The sequence below is a fragment of the Rhinolophus hipposideros genome (genome assembly GCF_964194185.1).
Source record: "Rhinolophus hipposideros genome assembly, chromosome: 11".
Taxonomy (NCBI): Eukaryota; Metazoa; Chordata; class Mammalia; order Chiroptera; family Rhinolophidae; genus Rhinolophus; species Rhinolophus hipposideros.
Window position 1 is genome coordinate 4,341,543 of NC_138057.1, and position 19,819 is coordinate 4,361,361.

The 19,819-nt window shown below is 51.7% G+C and overlaps 1 protein-coding gene across 8 annotated transcripts in view; it reads left to right on the top strand.

Annotated features, from left to right (window-relative positions):
* The window catches only part of SEMA4D (semaphorin 4D), a 111,420-nt gene that overhangs the window by 68,825 nt on the left and 22,776 nt on the right, over positions 1–19,819 (top strand). For all 8 annotated transcript variants that reach the window (XM_081067574.1, XM_081067575.1, XM_081067573.1 and 5 more), the window contains 11 exons: positions 4,670–5,029; positions 6,407–6,552; positions 8,730–8,792; positions 10,517–10,615; positions 13,215–13,308; positions 13,953–14,066; positions 15,082–15,233; positions 16,178–16,353; positions 16,429–16,585; positions 17,648–17,870; positions 18,689–18,804. In XM_081067574.1, the coding sequence (XP_080923700.1) occupies positions 4,924–5,029; positions 6,407–6,552; positions 8,730–8,792; positions 10,517–10,615; positions 13,215–13,308; positions 13,953–14,066; positions 15,082–15,233; positions 16,178–16,353; positions 16,429–16,585; positions 17,648–17,870; positions 18,689–18,804 (1,446 nt within the window). In that variant the 5' untranslated portion in view covers positions 4,670–4,923. The remainder of the gene's footprint in view (positions 1–4,669; positions 5,030–6,406; positions 6,553–8,729; positions 8,793–10,516; positions 10,616–13,214; positions 13,309–13,952; positions 14,067–15,081; positions 15,234–16,177; positions 16,354–16,428; positions 16,586–17,647; positions 17,871–18,688; positions 18,805–19,819) is intronic.

Consider the following 19,819-nt stretch of genomic DNA (forward strand, 5'->3'; position numbering starts at 1 on the left):
ACTGATCTTTCCTGACAGTGTGGCTCTCGAGAGGTAATTGTATGGGGCCTGTTTTCTCTCTGAAGCTTTCAGGAGCTCCCTTTGTCTCCCAGATTCCCACATCTCATCAGGACATGCCTGGTGTGAAGGTATTTTCTCATTCATGGCGCCGCTTTTGTGTCCTTGTGTTCTGGACACTTTCTTATATATAAACAATATATTTGTATATCTCTATTTCTTTTTATTATTCTCTGATAATTCCTCCTATTTTCTCTCTCTTCTGGAACTCCTGTTAGATGTGGGCCTCCTGATCCAATCCTCCAGCTTCCTTATCTTTTCCCTCCCTATTTTCATCTCTGTCATATTGTTGAACTTCTAGGAAGACTCCTCAATTTTATCTTCCAATCCTCCAACTGAGTATTTTCTTTCTTTAACCAAAATTTTAATTTTCAAGATTGCATTTGTTTTCTCAGGTTGCTGTCGTTGCGACTTCTCCCCTCACAGGTTCTGGTTTCACATCTGTTTAGTCCACAAAGTCAATTAATTACCAACAGTGGTGAACACAGCCAATATCGAAAACTAAATCATGTAAACGTCGTTAAACTGTATTAAAAATAGCAGTAAGAGTAAATATACTAAAACTCACTACTTCCCTGTGCATTTCACTATTACCTGTGCCCTGGGGGCCCAACACCTGTCGTGTCTGTGTGGTGGAAATATTATACACTGGTGCACTATTGTGCGTCTCATCCTGTCTCTGTTCAGTGACATCATGTCGGGAGCTGGAAAGCAGCATTTACACCCCAGACATCGGCATACGCTGCAACGCAGGGCACCGACCCTACCCATTAGCCGATTGTTAAGGTTTACCTACACGTCACTGATTATGCCCATCTGTTTTCTTTCTAGTTTCTAAGATGTGTTAACACCCTCCTGGGCTGTCATTCTCTCTCCACTTTTATCCTTATGGTTTTTGTCCTTTGGAGTGTTGTTTTATCCCGTTTGAGGAGAGAGTTGAGATAAATCTCTGAATTCTAAGTACCCAGTTACAAAGAGGGCTGACCCCGTCTCCTATGTCCAGGTTTTAAGCCTGCCTGCAGCGTGTGTCACAGGACATCCCACAGGACTGATTTCTATCAGGGACCTAAGTAGGCATTTGTTCTTGTTGTGGGGCCCTTGCAAACCATTTCCCTGTAATAGACATGGCTCCCCGTTGCATCTGGGGGGAAATGAAACGCCCCGGGGGCCCGACAGCCAGAAGGGCACCGGGCTGTGGGCACCGTGCATAGGGCGTCACACATGCTCAGGAAGAACCTCTCCAAGCTGGTGTTTTTTGTTTTTGTTTGTTTTAAATAAACTTTACTTTTAAGAACATTTTCAGAGTCCCAGCAAAATCGAGCATAAAGTACATGGAGTTCCCATGTACCGCCCCATGCATAGCCTGCCCTGTATCAACACCCCACTCCAGAGTGGGGCAAGTCTGCCGAGCTCTGCCTGTTCGTCCCGCCCGTAACTGTAACCCTGCCAGCCACTGATCGTCTTACTGCCCTGATTGGGGCCAGTCCTGGAAACCCTTACCTGTTTGGGCGTTCAGAGCAGAGAAGCTTTGGGGTGCCCTTGTCACTTACTGATCAATCATACAGAGAAAAGGTCTTCTCGGGAAAACAATGAGACTGTGCTGTTGGATTTACCCACATGGTCTCTGGAACAGACACATTTAGAGATATTCAGAGAGAGCACAGCCTTGCAGACTGGCTGAGCTTTATGTATCCAGATATAGCCGGGACAGAAAGGTTGGGGAGCGTGAAACGGGAGAGGCTAGATGGAAGGTGGACCAAGGTCGTCCACTTAGGTTTAATCCTAGTGAGAAACATTTCATGTGGGGAAATGATACGCTCTGGTTTATGTTAAAAACATTATTCTGGATGCTGCTACTATTTGGTAAATGCATTACAGGGAGATTATATCTGACTACTGATAACAGAAATCTGAAAAACAGTAATTTAAAAGGATTAATAGTTTATTAGCAGCTCTAGGGTAGACAGAAGAAAGCAGATGTAAAGTCTCTAGTATGTTGGAAGGGTCCCTGATTTTTGTGAATTTCCACTTGGTTCTTAGAATGAGACCCTTATCTTCAGGTTAACAAGGTGGCTTCCAGAGCTCCAACCATCAAATTTGCATTCCAGGCAGAAGAAGGAGGAAAGGCTGAAAGCAAAAATGCAAACACTAGCTGAGCCAGCCTCCTTTAAAGAGCTTTCCTGGAATTCCTACCTGATAACTTCTGTTCACAGTTCTTTGGCCAGACCTGCCACCAGGTAAACTGGGAGACGCAGTTAGCTGGCCACACTGCCATCCCAGGTGAAATCAACATTCTGTTAATGAAAATGAAGGGATGTGGGTTCTGGGGCAGGAAACCAGAGATCTCTGCCACAGGCAGCGAGAACGGAAGCAGGGTGAAGGGGTAGGAGGCTGTGGAGAGGTCAGGAGGGGAGGTGGGCTTTGCTTAGATTGGAGTGGTGGTGGTGGAAATGGACCTGGAATGAGCTAGGTGAACGTCTGGCGCTGCCCAAACCGTCGGCATCGTCCACACAGACAGCTCTTCGCACAGACCTTGGGGTACTGCGTCTGTGTGAGATTTCTGTGGTGTATTTAGCAATCACTGGACACTGAAATTGCTTAACAAGTGGGTCACATTGGTAACACCGCACAGCATAAGAGACCTGACCTGGCCTGGGCTTCTGAAGCCACGTCGTGCCTCCCTTCCCTACTGAGGGCAGGAGAGCAGGGTCCCCACCCAGGGCCCGGGGGCTGAGGGTGACGTGTGTCTGTCACATGGTGAGTGCTTCTGAGAGCTCCTCTGGGCAGGGGGTGGGGGTGAGCCCTCGTGGCCACTCCATGAGGCTTCCTCTCTTCTTCCCAGTGCACCTGATGTTGCATTTAGAGTTCGGGTTACGCCCATGCTGCCAGGTTTCTGGGCCAGCTGTCCCTCTGGATCCCCAGTGCAGGGCTTGGCGTGCAGACCGGCACCCATTTCTGTAAATAGTTGTGTTGGCTTATAGCCACGCGCTACCATAGATGCGACTGTGGGACTAAAAAAGCTGACAATAATGCTCGTCTAGTCCTTTGTGGAAAGGGTGCTGCCTCTGCTCAGTATGTGCCAGTTTCTGGAGAAAACGAGAGACAGGTGTTCCCTGACTTCGGTGGCTGAGAGTCAGTCTGCATGGGACGCGGATGCCAGGTGGATGGGGGACTGGCCAGGTGGGCCTCCAGGAGGGGAAAGAAAGTGCAGAGGGGGCGCTGCTGTGTGAGGAGGGCGGGGAGCCAGGCATCTCCCCACGGGCAGGTGCCTGTGGTGAAAAGTCCCCAGGAGTTACTGCTTCATGAAGTGGAGCTGGGCAGTGGCTGTGCCCCAGGCACACACGTGAAAATAAAGAAGACTCTCTTTAGCCTAGAGAGCCGCTGAGGATGAGCGTGCTGCCTGTTGGACTTTGGGGGCCAGACAAGGATGCTAGGGGTTCAAGAGGGGGAGCGAGAAGTGACTCCCTGGGTCGGATGAGGAAGTGGCTTCGGAGGGCTTTCTGGAGGCAATGACTTGACTAAAATGAACAGAAAGACAAAACTTTTCCGAAAGGCTTCTTGGGAGGTTTGCTTTGGCCCGAGGTGTCGGGAAGCAAGGAGGGGGCAGGCGGCTGGACAGGTGCTGGTGTGTGGCAGGTTGTGGGGTGCCCCAGGGAGGCTGACCCGGAGTGGCCTGTGGGAGGGAAGGGGGAGTGAGGAAGCTTGCTGCCACTTGGACGTCCCTGAGGGATGGTGAAGTCAGGAGGCAGGCAGTGATGGTGGGGTGAGGGGAAGGTTCCAGAGAGGATCCGAGGGTATCAGTTGGACCCATAGAGCTGGAGGTGTGTTGGCTTGGTGGAGTTGGCCAACTCCTAGGGCTTCTGAGGGAGGGGAAGGGGAGTGGGGGAGGTGGGCTGCTTCATGAAGAGGAGGAAACTTCATGTGAGGAAGTCAAGCACCAGTGGACCCCATGGGGTCTCCTGGGAAACAGCGTATCCACAAAGTGTGGGGTTTTGCTGTAACTTAAATGTATTCCCCAAATGTCGTAGGCAAGGGTCCTGCCTCGCTCCGGTGTTGTGTTGGTTTGAGCTCCTTCCAGAGATGTCTAAACAAGTCCACCTCGGAATCTCATGGGATCTGTGTGCACACACGCACGCACATGTTTCAGCCTCTGTGCAGCCCTCTGGCCTTTTGCTCTGGCTGTCTTCCTTGATGACATTGCAGGACTTGAGAAACCAAAGTTTCCAAGGGAAACTGAAACCCTGCCTCTGCTCTGTTTCTTTCCATCGCATTACCAGCTGGACGCAGGCAGCCCACAGGGAGGAAGCTGGGCAGCCAGGCGGGCATTTGTCCCCTCATCTGGGTCTCCCTGTCTGTCCTGTATTCCTGGTGGCCTCAGGGGCGGGAAGCACTGACTCCTGTAACTCCAGCTTTGCTGCGGGCATCTGGGGTGTGGTGTCTGTAGGGCTGTCAGAGTTCCCTGTGTCCCCACTCCCCTACTCTCCTTGGCAGACAGAGCCCGTGGCTGGCACTGTGGTGAGAGCAGAGCTGTGAAGGATATTGAGCAAACAGAAAGCAGGTGTTATTACCACACATCCTGACTGGTAACCCCCTCCTTTCCACTTTCTTCCAGAATTTCCCCAGAAGGTTGTAAAGAAGCACACTGTTTAAGAACAGAACCAGGAGGCCTTTGCAGTGGTGAGAGCCGCCCGACCGCACCCGGTGTGCCGGGAAATGTGGGTCCGTGGGGGTCACAGCACCCACCAGCTCCAGGCTGTGCTGCGAGTCACAGCCCCGGGACTCTGAGCAGCGTGCACCGGATACCCACTGTTGGCCTCCTCTGTCCACAAGCATTTGCTGCCGAAGCCCGCACTGCGGCCCCTGCCGATGAGGATGTGCACCCCCGTGGGAGGGCTGCTCACTGCCCTTGCGGTGATGTTTGGGACAGCAGTGGCATTTGCACCCGTACCTAGGATCACCTGGGAGCACAGAGGTGAGGGAGCACAGAAGCCTGTCAGGTGCCGAGAGCACCTGCTTGTGATGTTCAGAGGCGCGTGCGCTGTTTCCATGCTGGCTCTGTGCTCGCGGCACTTGTGTGTGAGCTGGGTGCCTGCACTGCCGCATGAGAGATGCTTCCATAACCGGAAACACTCCCGGGCCTGTGCAGGGCCCACTGATCTGGGTTCTAAACCAGGGCGCCCCTGAAAGGAAGTCACCTCCCTGTGCCTGGTGACATTGGTGCCCTCTGCCCAGGCACAAACCACACTGTGTCCTGTTTTGAGCACATGACCTGCAGCTCAGCTTCAGGCCAGTGGTTCTCATTTGCTGTTCACTAGTTTCTGTTGTATTTATTTTCTCTCTTGGGAGCTGTGTCTCGGGACCCCAGTCTTCCAGGCTCAGGGGCCCTGAGCGAGGTGATCCTTCAGGGCTGGGCTGTCCGTGCTGGGCTCTGGGCAGTAGGTGTGCTGGGAGGGCCTTCATCCCCTGTGGCTGTCTCCCACACTGGAATTTACAAGAGCAGGAAGTGTGAACCCCTAACCCTTGGGTGAAACTGAGAACTTGGTAATAAACGGAAAGCCAACGTCAAAACACGCGGATGCTGGGATGGTCAAAAAGAAGAAACAGCTCCTTAGAAACAATGCTGATATGTTTATATTACCCCTAATAGCCAACCGTTCCATTCCTCTCATTCCTGACTACGTAGCTATTGATGCAACTGCCTAATGAGGGGAAATGTCAGTTCTTTCTCTGTTTTGTAAGTTTGTGGTGGGGTTAAGGGATATACTCACTGAAGTAGATTTTATCAAAGGTTTTGAGGTAAATCTTTTTTTTCCTGAATAAAAAATTCCTAAATAGTTAAATTCTTTATGCAACTGATCTGTGGCTGACTCCACACACACAGACCAGAGTTTGGTAGGCGGTGAAGTGAGCAGCCACAAGAAGCTTGAGTTATCTGGCCTGCAGTCTCCTAGGAACTCACGAGGTCACGTTGCCGGGAGGTCACACTGCCAGGAGGTCACACTCCTGGGAGGTCACAAGCTAGAAGGTCACACTGCCTGGAGACCACACTGAGTTCAGGCTTTGGAGCTCTGGGCTCTAAGGATTAGGAAGGGAAGTCAGACCATAGTACTGGGCAAGCACAGTGACTCTGGGCCTCACTGGGGTGCCATGTGCTTGGTGGCTGCCCCAGTGGGTCTGTTCCACCCAGTGGTGCCCGAGCTCTGGCCCCGGCCGGGGGCTGGCCACTGTGGCAGCGGATTCATGCCACGGCCCTGGGGACATGGCAGTGCACCAAAGGGAGACCAGGTGCTCAGGGTGTGTCCAGGCTTAGGAATGTCTAATGTGCCATCTCCCGCCCCTGTCTCCCCAGAGGTGCAGCTGGCAGAGTTTCACGAGCCCGGCATCTTCAACTACTCAGCCTTGCTGCTGAGCGAGGACAGGGACACGCTGTATGTGGGCGCCCGGGAAGCCGTGTTTGCTGTGAACGCCTTCAATGTCTCCCAGAAGCAGCGCGAGGTATGGCCTGGTGCCTTCGGTCTGGGCTGCAGACCTTACAGTGTTTTCTGCTGGAATCGGCACACTTGGCTCCTCCTTTCTTGGTCCTGTGGCCCGTGCGCCTCATGGCTGGCCTCGCATACGTCCTGCGTCGAGAGAGCAGCCTCCCCTCCTGCCAGCAGGCCAGGGGCCCTGTCATCCTGAAGCTACCTTCCTGCCTATGTCCACGCAGCCCCATCTCGAATGTCCCTTGGCAGTCTCACCCAGGGACCACCCTCTTTTCAGCTTGGGGTTTTGACATCTTTATTACGGACAGTCGCTGAGTACACAGGAGTAGAGGGAATGACGCCACAGACTGTGCCCATGGCACCTCCTGCAGGCGGGCTTGGCCCCTCGTCCTCCCTCCCATGCCCTCTCTGTTCCCTCCACAACTTTGAAGCAAACCCCAGATACACACTTTTCATCTGTGTTTCCCTGGGCCTCTCCCAAAGGCAATGACTCCTTTTCTTCAAAAATAACCAAAATACCAGTATCACATCCAAAAAATGAATGCCAAATACTCAGTGTTCAGATTTCACAGACTCTCAGATAAATGAGGTTTGACTATTCAGTTTGAATCCAGCGGAGATCAGGCCATCCATGTCCCCAGGCACTCTGTCCTTCGAGTCCCCATTTCTTAGGGGCTCCTGGGTCCCCTCACTGGGAGAGCCACTCTGTAGTCCTGCTGGCCCTCAGCCCCAGTCTGGCTTCTGGTGCCCTTCGTATAGGCAGGTCACCCAGCCACTGAGGCAGCTGGCTGCCATGGCACCCAGCCCTTGGCAATGCAATCTGGGGCCGTGTGTGCGTCAGAGATTGCAAAACAGGGAATTCCAAATCTCCCTTCTGCATCTGTGAGCCGGAAATCACCTTTACAGGGGAAATGCCCATCACTGGCTATTCATGTCCCCCAGGCCAGTTCCTTTGGAAATGGTAGGGTTGGTTCTTGAAACCTATGCCTTTATTTACCAGTTTTCAAAATACTGAGTGAGTTCCCTCCACAGGGAGACAGTGAGTTTTCTGATGTTTTAGTATGGCCATGCACTCGTGGAGTTAAATGTTTTGAAGTCCCTTGATGCATTTTCAGCCAGCCACCCACTTGATGCTCAGATTGTCCCTTCCCTGGCCGGTGGCAGCCCTCCTTGGTTTCTGAGTCCTTGGTGGTCGGTGCTGGATTCTCAGTCTTTGAAATCAAGGTGCTTCAAGTTCATTGTGTGCATTTTCTGTCCAGAACCTCTTATTTTTTTGTTCTGTTTTGTCGTAATCTCTAGAGTCTAGCATAGTGCCTAATTTCTGTTTGACACTTAAGTGAAATTCTGGTCACTATCCTTTGAAAACAGATTGCACGTGTGACCCCCTGGGTGAGAGCCGCACATTGCTCTGTGAATGGCATCACTGTGAGCCCGTGGGGTGAGGGAGAGGCTTTAGGGCCTCCTATATGTAAAAGAGAAGAAAAAGTTAAAAAAAGCCCATGTATATATTTCTTTAGCATTAATCATGGGCCAGCACACGGCGGAAGGGGCCGAGCTGTGGGAGCCTCTGTCCTGCGGCCCACTGCGCTCCATCCTCTGGAGGGTGAGGGCCCCTCTGGCCTCACGGTCCTGATCACACGTCTACTGGCGTGAGAGAGGCGGGAACTCAGGTCTTGGCAGAAGGCTCTCGTCCTGAGGGCGGTGTTGGTCTGGCACTCTCGACAGCTGCCGTTACGTAAAATTTTACAGAATCGTAATCCTGTCCTTCTGCTGATAGTGGAAGTAAATGTCAAGGCTTTTTTTTTTTTGACTTTAGAGTCACATTTGAATGGATAAAAAATGCACTTTGCTGTGTGAAAGCGCGTGCAGGTTAGCTTTCGGATAAATGTAACCCGCCCTTCCTTCAGTAGTTTGCTGTTTGCTGCTGTTTTCAGTGAATAATGGGGGTCTGCTTCGCGGCCCTGTTGGCTTCGAGACAAGGATGCCAGTGAGAGCCTTCACAGGCCCCGAGGCCCAGTTGGCTGCAGCTTTGCGATCTCTACCCTCGCTTTGCGATCTCAGATTTCGCTGTCTCGGGGGGAATATCTGCTCTCAGTGCCATTGTGTGCTTTGTAAACTGTACATTGTTATACCAGTATCTCCTTTCAAAAGGGGGCTATGCACTGAAATGACTCTCATTCCTCCTACCAGGCATATTGGAAGGTCTCAGAAGATAAAAAAGCAAAATGTGCAGAAAAGGGGAAATCAAAACAGGTAATTATTTTTGCAAGCTACGAAAAGACACACCGGTATTTCCTAGTTATTTTAACCTTCTGAAAACCGCTCCTTTTAGAACGCAGCCAGGGCATTTTGTTCAGGTCCCTCACGGTTGACCTTGCTGGTCATCCCTTTATTCCTAAACGGGAAGATTGCGTCTCCCAAAGCAAGTGCCAAACATAGTAGGCTTTTCTCTTTAATTAGTTCCAGATAGTAGGCATTTGAGAAATACTTTTTGAAGTTGAACTAAATTGAATGTATTCAAATAGCCTAAAACTCTGGAAAACGATTTCTGATGCCTGTTGGCTCATGGTGTAAAACGCAGTGTTCATGCCTCCCAGTACCCCATCAACCTGGAGGGGTTGCTGCAGGATTTCTGGGTTTTTGGCAACACCCATCCCTTGAAAACCTGTTCCTTCTCTAGGAGATCCTGGGTACCTCAGTGTGGTGGCCATGCAGGGAGTTGTGGGGCGCGTGTCAGTGTCAGTGTGCTGGCCAGGCGAGGGGCTGGGCCGAGTGTCCATCTCTCCGAGCTCTTGGTTACTCCCCACCTGCTGCTGGGCTGGTGTCGGGGGCTCTGACTCTCTGAGAGCCTCAGAGAGTCTCAGAGCCCCTTCCTCCTTGAAAGTGGGTCAAGATAGCCGAGTTAACGGCAAATTTCAGCAGTTGTTGGCTAATTTCAAAACAATTAAAACATTTTTTTTAAAAAGATAAGTAATTTTTTTAGCCAAATGCTAAATACTTTCACTGCAGTCAGTAAATCTGAAGTTACTTTAGGAAATGAGGGAAAGTGCAGCCGTTTCAGTGTAATCACAGATGTCGCAGGGAGTTGTCTCCCAGCTAAATTAGACCAGGGCCTTGCCCGTGTGGAGGCCATACAGCAGATAGGGACCCTCCCAGCTCTTGTGGGGGAGGACGCATTACTCCCAACCAGTTTAAAGGCAATCATAGCACAAAAACTTGACTGAGCAGAGATAATTTCAGACTATAGCACATATAATCCAAGTACATTTCAGTCTAAAATAGTGAGTGGGTCCTTAAGTGGCATCTGGTTTTCCTGCTGGCCTTTCTGATGTGGAGCCAGGCTCAGAGCCCCCTCATTAGTCCAGCCTCTCCCCTGGACTGGGCGGGCCAGCCACACCCACTCCTGAATTGCTGTTTCCAGTTTTATGTGTTGGGGTGAGGAGGGTGGGGTCCCCCAAAGAGAAGGAAGGCCTGGGGGATCCTGCCCAGCATGCACCTCTACAGGCCTGGCAACAATGGATGGTTTGTGTCCAGTGAGAGTAAAAGCATTTTTTCTGTGGTAGGTGGATAAGACGTAAGGTCAGCTGCCATTGCATTTCAGCCAGCACATCTTTGCTGGGTGTAAATTGGTGACTGCAGTGAAATCCATGTGGCACCTGACAGCCTATGGACGCTGCAGACACAAAGCACTCGGGCCAGCTGCAGCTTGAGGTTTGTCCAGGGCCGGGCTGGTATCTCAGAGAGCCTGCTCTCACTGTGGCCGGCAGGCAGAGCTGCTGCGGGAAGGTGGAATGCCTCAGAGGCCCGCGGGGAGAGGGCACAGTCAGTGCACAATGCGGGCGGGCGTCCGGGAGCCAGTGTCGGCATGTGCCTTGCTGGTTCTGAGCTCTGCAGCGAGCGGTGTGACCGCGGTGGGTGGTGGAGGGTGTCCCGTGGAAGCTGGTGGTGGTTGACCCGGGCATTTCTCCTCCTTGTAGACAGAATGTCTCAACTACATCCGAGTGCTGCAGCCGCTCGGTGCCACTGCCCTTTACGTGTGTGGGACCAACGCCTTCCAGCCAGCCTGTGACCACCTGGTAAGGCCTGGGCCCCTCTGCTGGTCAGCATTACAGCACCATGGGGCTGCGCACAATAGAAGGCTGTTTTAACTGCCAGCTGCGTGTGTGAGGAGGGGCTCCAGCCACTCGCCGCCGCCTGCAGGTCCCGCTGTCCTGTCTGTGAACCACTAGAACTGGGGGCAGCATGCGGGCAGGACCCAGGGATCATGGCCCATGGTGCAGCTCCGGCCCTGGGGGACCTTCTGGGAACTGCACTGTTGACAGAGGCACCAGTGTGACCTGATCCAGTATCTTGCCTCCTCTTTGTCATGTTTTGTGTTTTTTGAGGGAGATCTCACTGTGACGTGGGTCTGGTCAAGTGAAAAGTCATGATTTCTGGTCCTAGACTGCATGTTCTTGGTTCACATATGTCAGGGGCTGAATGATTGTGTCCCCCCAAAATCCATATGTTGAAGCCCTAATCCCCCTTGGTGTTTGGAGATGGGCCCTGTGGAGAGGTGACTGAGGTTAAATGAGGTCAGAGGGAGGAGTCCTGATCCGATAGGATTGATGGCCTTATAAGCAGAGGAGGAGACACCAGAGATCCCTCTCCGTGTTCGGACACAGCAGGAAGGTGGCCATCTGCAGGCAGAAGAGTCCTCACCAAGAATCAGCCGTGCTGGTTCCCTGACCTGGGACTTGCAGCCTCCAGAGCTGTGAGGAATGCATGTGTGGTTGAAGCCACACAGTGTGTGTGCTTTGTCCCAGCAGCCTAAGCTGACTGGGACAGCATGTCCAGCAGCCTGGCCTTGGGCTGTCACCACCCAGTGTCTGCTGCTGGGCTGCACCCCATCTGAGGAGCGACAGCAGGACACAAGGCTGCTGAGCTGTTTTAGAAGCAAGACTGTCTCTGCCCCTCACCTGCATCGCATCCTTGACTCTCCCTGCGTGTTGAGATCCTCGGCCCTCAAAGACAGACTTCGTTTCTTTTTCCGTACGGGAAACATGTTGTACATCAAAGAATTTCCTGGCTGACCTCTAGTAATCAGAAGCTTAAAATACTGGAATTTAAACTTAAATTTCACAAACATGTTCGTTGTTGAGGTCAGGGAGTCATGTATTTCTTTTAACTCTAGACCTATAATCTTTCCCAGTATTTCTAATAATAATTTTTAGGCTGACAGAAAAATTGATACTGTCCGTGTGTCCTAAGCACCAAGATGGCACATTTATTAGGAACGAATGTGTACACATGCTGAAGTGTGACCCATGACCCCTAAATGCTCTCACAAGCATCTCCTAAGAATAATGGCACTTTCCTACATATTTAAGTTTGTCATTGTGTCTAAAATTTCCAGTAATTCCCCAATTTCATTTCCTTTCCAGTCTCCGTTCAGATTTCTGCCAAGAGGCCCCCAAACGTTCTCTAGAGATATCATCAATGATTCACGTCAGTGGGGTGCGCTGTCACCCCAGTTCAGACTTCCTAACCTAAGACGTGACAACCTGTATATTTTAACCAGCCTGATGAAAATGTCACTACAGCTCGTCATTGCCTCTGAGCCCTGGCCTCTGTGTCTGAAACCATGTCTCCAGTGCCCTCACTGTGACAGATGGGTTTCTAGCAGCTCACACATCCTTTCTTATCTTTGCTGCCTGGACGAGTTTCTCCTCTCATTTGCTGGTTTTTTGCTTTTTTTTTTTTTTTTCCCTGTAGTTCTCCTTCTGGGATGTGGTTTCTTACTGTCTTTTGTATAAGCTTCTCAGGTTGCAGGGATGGAAATGCTTCATCTGTCATTTTGCAGGCATTTCCCCTAGTTTGTCACTTGTTCAACTCTGTCCCACTTTTTCTGCCATGTTTCCCCCAAAACAAGACCTAGCCTGATAATCAGCTCTAATGCGTCTTTTGGAGCAAAAGTGAATGTAAGACCCAGTCTTATATTTATTATATTATATTATACAATGTTATATTATATTATGTAAGACCCGGTCTTATAGTAAAATAAGACCGGGTCTTATATTAATTTTTGCTCCAAAAGACGCATTAGAGCTGATGGTCTGACTAGGTCTTATTTTCGGGGAAGCACAGTGTGTACAAAAGCTGTCCAGTTTTTCATGTGTTACATCTGTCTGTTTTTTTTCTCACATGGTGTTGGGTTCTCTCATCGGGTGAAGAGAGATTGTCCCAAGATACCAGAAAGGTGTATATCTTGGTGGGTGGAATTAGGTAGAGATTCTGCTGTTTTTTTCCTGATACCTGTTTGTTGGACAGTACAGTCCTTCACTGCTTTGAATGCATTTTTGTTGATACTAAAATCCTGTGTGCGGCCTTCCAGTCACTTACATATTCAGCTTGTCCTGGCTGCTTTACGATCCTACAGCCACCCGCATGACCATCTCCATCTCATAGATGAGTAAACTGAGCCTCCAAGATCTTGAGTAACTCTCAAGGGTGTCAGCGTTCCGGGGTCCCGGGGTGCCGGCATTCATACCTGGGCCTCCCATGGCTGGCCACACACACGGCCTTCCCTTGGTCCCCTCTGAATAGCAAGTCTAAGTTAAATGATACAACAAAGATGCATTCTTACTACAGAAATTCAGATATTTTACGATACTCTTTCTTTTCATTCAATTGTAGAACCTAACGTCCTTTCAATTTCTGGGGAAAAATGAAGATGGCAAAGGAAGGTGTCCCTTTGACCCAGCACAAAGCTACACATCTGTCATGGTCGGTGAGTCACCCTCTGGGTTACCCAGCACTGGCAGGGCTGTGCTGTCGTGTTGAGCACACACAGGACACACAGTACCTCTCCCTTCCCAGTAGTCTCCCCGTTTCCCTTCTGTACTCACTGTCCTCACAAAGGTACGTGTGCGTCTCCTTAGGCCATCTGACAGGAGCTTTAGAATTCATTGTTCAAAAGGGTAGCCAGACCCACCACGGTCCACAAGTCAGATCTGGGGGGATTTTATTTCTATCCATGGTTTGTGCAGATCACCTGGGTTATTAGGTCACGTGGAGTCGACAGTCTCATTTGAGGGGACGTTTGTGACTGAGGCCTGGAGTGGTCTTGTGCACTGAGGCAGGCAGACCCTGAGCCCGGGTGCACCTGCTATCATGTTTGTTAGTTTCCTGATGCAGGAATTACTTGCTCCCATTAGTTATTAACCCTGACTCTCATAAAGTACAGTTCACTGAGGAGCAGAAGACTATCCGTGTCAAAGAAATGAAACAGAAAGCATGTCCCAGAATCAGGTGGTGGTCCCTCTGTGTCCTCGGAGGGGCTCATGTTGGGCTGTACAGGAAGGTGAGGTGTTAGGCGTCAGTCCCCTGCACTGGTGCTGACGCCCTTCTCCTCTTTCTTCCTGGGCCCTGAAGATGGAGAGCTTTATTCCGGGACGTCATATAACTTCTTGGGAAGTGAGCCCATCATCTCCCGAAATTCTTCCCACAGTCCTCTGAGAACGGAGTATGCGATACCTTGGCTCAACGGTAAGAAGTGGGGGTGGTCATCGGAGGTGTGTTTCTACTCAGGCAGCTTCCTCGCCAGGAGAGACACCCCCTGCCCCGCAGTATTGCTCCTTTTGCTGGCTCAACATGACATGGGCATCCTAGAGCTCTTGTTGGCCGGTGTGGTGGGGGCACTTCCGGAACTGCTCCAGGCTCCACAGCCAGCATTCCTGGGCTTCGGTATTTGCTTCTCCGCTGAGAGATCGCTGTTTGAAGGCCACCTTCACCCCTCCTGGAAAATGGATCTGAGGGGCTTTCATAAAGTGAGGGTCTGGTGGTCAGTGGGAGCTCAGGGTGGTCAGATCGGTGTGCGATGCTATCACGTTATCTCTGAACAATGTGTGTCCACATTGCATTCACGATGCAGATGGCTCCAGGCCGCTCACAGGAGGCTTTTCGCCTGGACACTGTCCAGCAGGGCCTCGGCTTCAAAGCCTCCTAGACTGTCAAGGCGCGTGGTCTGGGAGACAAGGGATGGCAGGCTCCTCCTCGGTAGCGGGTGGCCAGGCAGCCAGAGCCCTGGGGCCTGGACTTGGTGGTTGACAGTTTCTCTTTGAGGCACGTGTTGTTTAAACCAGCAAATGTGTATCTGCTAGTCGGTCTCCGGGGATGGTGGGATCTGGATCGCTGGGCCCCCAGGCTACCTGCCAGTGGGGAGGCTCAGCCTTGTGTTCTCCAGCTGGACCAGGAGGGTGTGCTTCAGAACCACATCCCGGGCAGCCCCTTGGGCCGAGGAGGCTGAGAGGGACGCCACCTTCACTCCCGGACCCTGGACTTAGTTTAGGAAATGGCACATGCACATGCACTCTCCCATGTCTTGCAGGGTGTGCCCAGCCCCCTCCTTGTGTGCCAGGGGAGGTGGCCGAGGCCCTCAGTGTGTGCGGGGAGGTGCCATGGCCCCTCGGCATGTTCAGGGACATGCATGGGTCCATGCATGTGTGCAGGGACTTGCCCAGGGCCTTCTGTGTACAGGCGGCCCTTGGTATCTCCCCTGCAGAGCCCAGCTTTGTGCATGCTGACTTGATTCGAGAGAGCCCAGACAGTGCCGAAGGCGAGGACGACAGGATCTACTTCTTCTTCACAGAGGTGTCTGTGGAATATGAGTTTGTCTTCAAGCTGCTGATCCCCCGGGTAGCACGGGTGTGCAAGGTGAGGCCATTCCCCCATTGCTCTTTGGTTCCACGCGTTGGCACAGCACATCTGAAGGATTAGTCACCTCGCCCAGGCCCACACTTCCCCCACGCCACAGGAAGCAGTGTGGATGTCCTTCCTCCGGCAGCATCTGGAAACTGAGGGAGTTTGGCACCCAAGTCGCGGGTGATTAGTTTCCTGTCCTTGGGGTTCTGCTTTTGATGCGCCTTCCTCAGACATCCCCAGGGTTACAGAAAGTTAGTTTTTATCCCCTGTTAATCAAATTCTGTTGGAATTGGGATTTCACTATTCCATTGTGAAGTTGGGGAGGGGTGCATGTTGTGTCCAAAATAAATAAGGACACTTCAATTTTATATACTTCTGCATCCATATTTCTGAGTTTCAGTATTTTTCTCCAGACTAAGTTACAGCAGGTGTGTTTTATGATTGTCACTGAAAAATGGTTATGGAGAACCTGGCAGGTCCAAAGCACTGCAGCACAAAACTTGGGTAGAAAGGAAGTGAAGATCTGACCTCCCGTATGGAAGGTCTTTTGAGGAAGACCAGACCTACACACATTGGCCTAAGACAGACAGGAGCCAACCTGTCCGCTGGCTCCTGGTGCCTTGGGTCGGTCACTCATGGATGGGTCGTGACACAGACCAAAGGGCCAAAACAAAAGTGTGCAAGGACGGCCACTGTGAACCTGAGTGTGGGCAGATTCAAACAGTTGTTTTAGCTGCCATGGGTGACTTTTCATCACTAGGGCTTTGTTGGTTTGGTTTAATGTGTGACCCAAGCTGCCTGGGAGTGCTGCGGTCACGTTGTTGTGTGCAGCTGGCTTTCTTTTTTAGTTGTGGCTTCATTTTATTCAGGCAGAGCAATTCCAGGCCCGAGTGCCTCATTTATCCTGCTCCCAGGGCTTCTGCCCTCACCTTACCACACACAAACTTGCATTTCAGGGGGACCAGGGCGGCTTGAGGACCTTACAGAAGAAGTGGACGTCCTTCCTAAAGGCCAGGCTCATCTGCTCCAGGCCAGACAGCAACCTCGTCTTCAATGTGCTGAGGGACATCTTCGTCCTCAGGTCTCCAGGCCTAAAGGAGCCTGTGTTCTATGGGGTCTTCACCCCACAGCTGTAAGTGCCGGGGCAGGCAGGGCTTCTCTCCACACTCCCAGCCTCCAGGCACTCACGCGGCCCCTTCTTCCCCAGGAACAACGTGGGGCTGTCGGCTGTGTGCGCCTACAACCTGTCCACAGCCGAGGCAGTCTTCTCCCGAGGGAAGTACATGCAGAGTGCCACAGTGGAGCAGTCCCACACCAAGTGGGTGCGCTACAATGGGGCCGTGCCCACGCCAAGGCCCGGCGCGGTGAGTGACAGACGCCTGGGCTGCGGGAAGACCCAGAGCGTGGAACGTAGTGTGGGGCCAGCCATGCTGCACAAACCCTGTGCCACGCCACGGTGTGGGTCAGTCCACGTAGGGAGTGGGCATTCCCCTGGGACTGGGCAGGGCAACAGGCACACTCCTTTTCCTGTGTTCCTCTCTTTGGTGTGTTGTGTAATTGCTTTTGCTGCATACTGCCCAAACCGGAGTCTATTCTGGCTGCTGGGTGTTTTGTGGCATTAGCATTGCATAACATAATTAGGTCTGTTTCATTTTCTGTGTCCTGTAGAGAAGCACACGATTTCTTGCAAGGAGATGAGCTGTATTCTCTATTCATTAATACGAATCACACTTTTGTCCCCTAAAAGTAGTGAATTTTATGTAGAAATCAGTTTCTAGGCTGATCAACTTCTAGGCTGATTCAGCTCTGTGTGTTCATTCTGTGACTGGTGTGTCCAGCTGTGTGCATGGCCCAGAGGTGGGGCTGTTACCAGATGGAGTGGCCTGGTGCCTGGAGCTTACCCCCGGGGCTGTCCTCCCCCAGGACGCACCTCGTCTGACACCAGTCCTCATTCCTTCTGTGCGTATTAGTAACTAAAACACGTCCACTGCAAGTCAGGAGTTTTGTGTTATGCCCATCAGCAGCCAGGACAGAAAAAAGAATCCTTCATGCTCTTGATCTTTATGCTCTTTAGAATTGGACCATTTTTTAGCGATTTTTTACCAGTCTTGTGGGAGAGCTAGCAAGTGATAAGTGTGTATTTTATTATTTCAAAAGTTTGAAACTTTTTTATTCATAAATAGATCAGAATTACTTCACTGACTCCATGTCGTGAAACCCAGTTACATCTTGTGGATAAAGACAGTTGCATTGCCTAGTGCTTTATAATTCTCTTCAGGTTCCTGGGGAATGGCCATCTTGGTTTGTCCCCTTTTTCAAAACTTCCGCTGTGGAGGCCCAGGTTCACGCCTTCGGTAGCCGGGTGTTGTGCAGAGTGTGGGCTGTCCGTGGGCGTGCGGGTGACAGTGGTGGCCTGCCCCCTGCAGTGCATCAACCGCGAGGCCCGGGCAGCCAACTTCTCCAGCTCCCTCAATCTGCCAGACAAGACGCTGCAGTTTGTCAAAGATCACCCTCTGATGGACGACTCTGTGGTCCCCATCGACAACAGGCCCAGACTGATCAAGCGCAATGTCAACTACACGCAGATCGTGGTGGACAGGACCCAGGCCCTGGATGGCACTGTCTATGACGTCATGTTTGTCAGCACAGGTGGGTCCCGGCCCTGGGCACAGCCTTCGTAAATCTAGCTGATGTTTGCCGAGTGGAGCCAGCGGTTCCCCAGGTACCCCGAGTAATTTCTGTTTCTGAGATCTCTCCACACCTGGCAGGCTCCAGATCTCTGTGACCATCACACCACCTGGGGCACTGGTTAGAAATGCCAGTCCTGGTCCAGATCTGGAAATTCAGGTCTGGTTGGTCTTGGCTGGTACAAAGAGAGCCTGGATGACAGCAGGCAGACAGCACGTTCGTCCGGCGTGCCTGGTCGAGACCGGTCCTGACCTGCCATGGGAGACGCTGCTTCCCTGGAAGCCCAGGGTCTAGGAAGCAAGTATTTCTGGAATGGGAGTCGGTGGCCAGGTGCAGCAGCAGCTGGTGGGCGCCAAGGTTCACCCTGGGGGCTTTCCAGAGGTGCCTCTGAGCAACTGGTGGGCTGTGCCCTCAGCTGCCGGCGACCCCTCGAAGGATGGCATCCCCAGGGGGCTAGTGGACCAAAAGCCACTTATAATTTGATCTGATGGCACAGATCAGATCAGCTGTGCTGATAAGGATGTTGGCGTCAACAATGAAACATTCATTTATTCTTTTAAAACACTGGGAATAACCCTTGCCACTTGAGTTTCTGTTTATTTTGCCAGTGACTTTTCCTTTTTCCAACTCTAATGTAAAAATGCTGTCTGTTTGTATGTCTTGCTAAGGAAGCGAGTGGAGAGGGAGAAGGGTGACTGTTTGCTGCTGTGGCCAACAGAGCAGGCAGCGCCGTGCTCGCCTTCTGGGGTGGGTCACTGACTTGTGCCTTGACCTTGCAGACCAGGGTGCCCTGCACAAAGCCATCAGCCTTGAGAACGATGTCCACATCATCGAGGAGACACAGCTCTTCCAGGACATGGAGCCAGTCCAGACTTTGCTGCTATCTTCCAAGCAGGTAAAGTGGCTGCATGGTTGGGCAGGGTGGCCTTCCCGTGGCCTCAAGCCTCGGTAATCCCCGGGCTGCGGCCGGGCAGGCCCCTTTGGCCCAGACGACCCCACATTTGGGCTCTTACAGAAAATTCTTCAGTGTACCGTGGGGTTTGGGATGGCGGGCACACAGACTGGGGAGATGGTACTTTCTCCTGAAAGTTGGCAGAACCTCCCTGAGTTGTTGGGGCCGACATGATGCCGGGGTGGAGGATGGGCGTTGACCTACAACAAAAACACTTCCTGTGCCCTGAACTTGGTGAGGGTGAGACCCTGTCCGTGGTACGCTGCTAATGCAGCTTACTCATCAGCATAGAAAACCTTACTCTGGGTACCACTCCCTCCCCTTAGAAGAGGTGCTAACTCCTACATCAGGGTCGGCAGGCGTTTTCTGTAAAGGGCCAAGCGTGAGTATTGAAGCTTTGATGCCCCCACTGTCTCAGTCTCTGCCTTATAGCACAAGAGTGGTGTGGATCAGCCTGGCTTTGTTTTTGCAAAGCCTTTGTTATAGACACTGAGCTTGCAGTTCGTGAAATTTTCATTTCATGTCACAAATATAATTTCTTTGATTTCTCTTCAACCAATTAAAAATGTGAAACCAGTTATTAGCTGATAGGCTGTATAGAAACAGCCAGGGGGTTGGATTTGCCCCATGGACAGCAGGCTGTCCCCTGGCATCCATCGTGGAGGCCTGGGGAATATGCACCCGTTTTATAGCTGGGCTGGAGCCATGTAGAGCAGATCACAGGCCGGGCTCCAGGTCTCCCGTTCTAAACCCTGGCTCCACAGTGCCTGCATGAGCCCAAGCAGGCCAGTCTTGCCTGTTTCCTGATCTGTACAGTGGGGACAGCAGACCATATATAGGGGGGCCTGGCCTGTTGCCACCCTGTGACTGTGGCTGAGGATCTTACTTCTCTTTATGGGTATCCCCACATTGTGACCCTTGAGCTAATGGGTTCTGGGACATTGGCAATGCCAGGGTT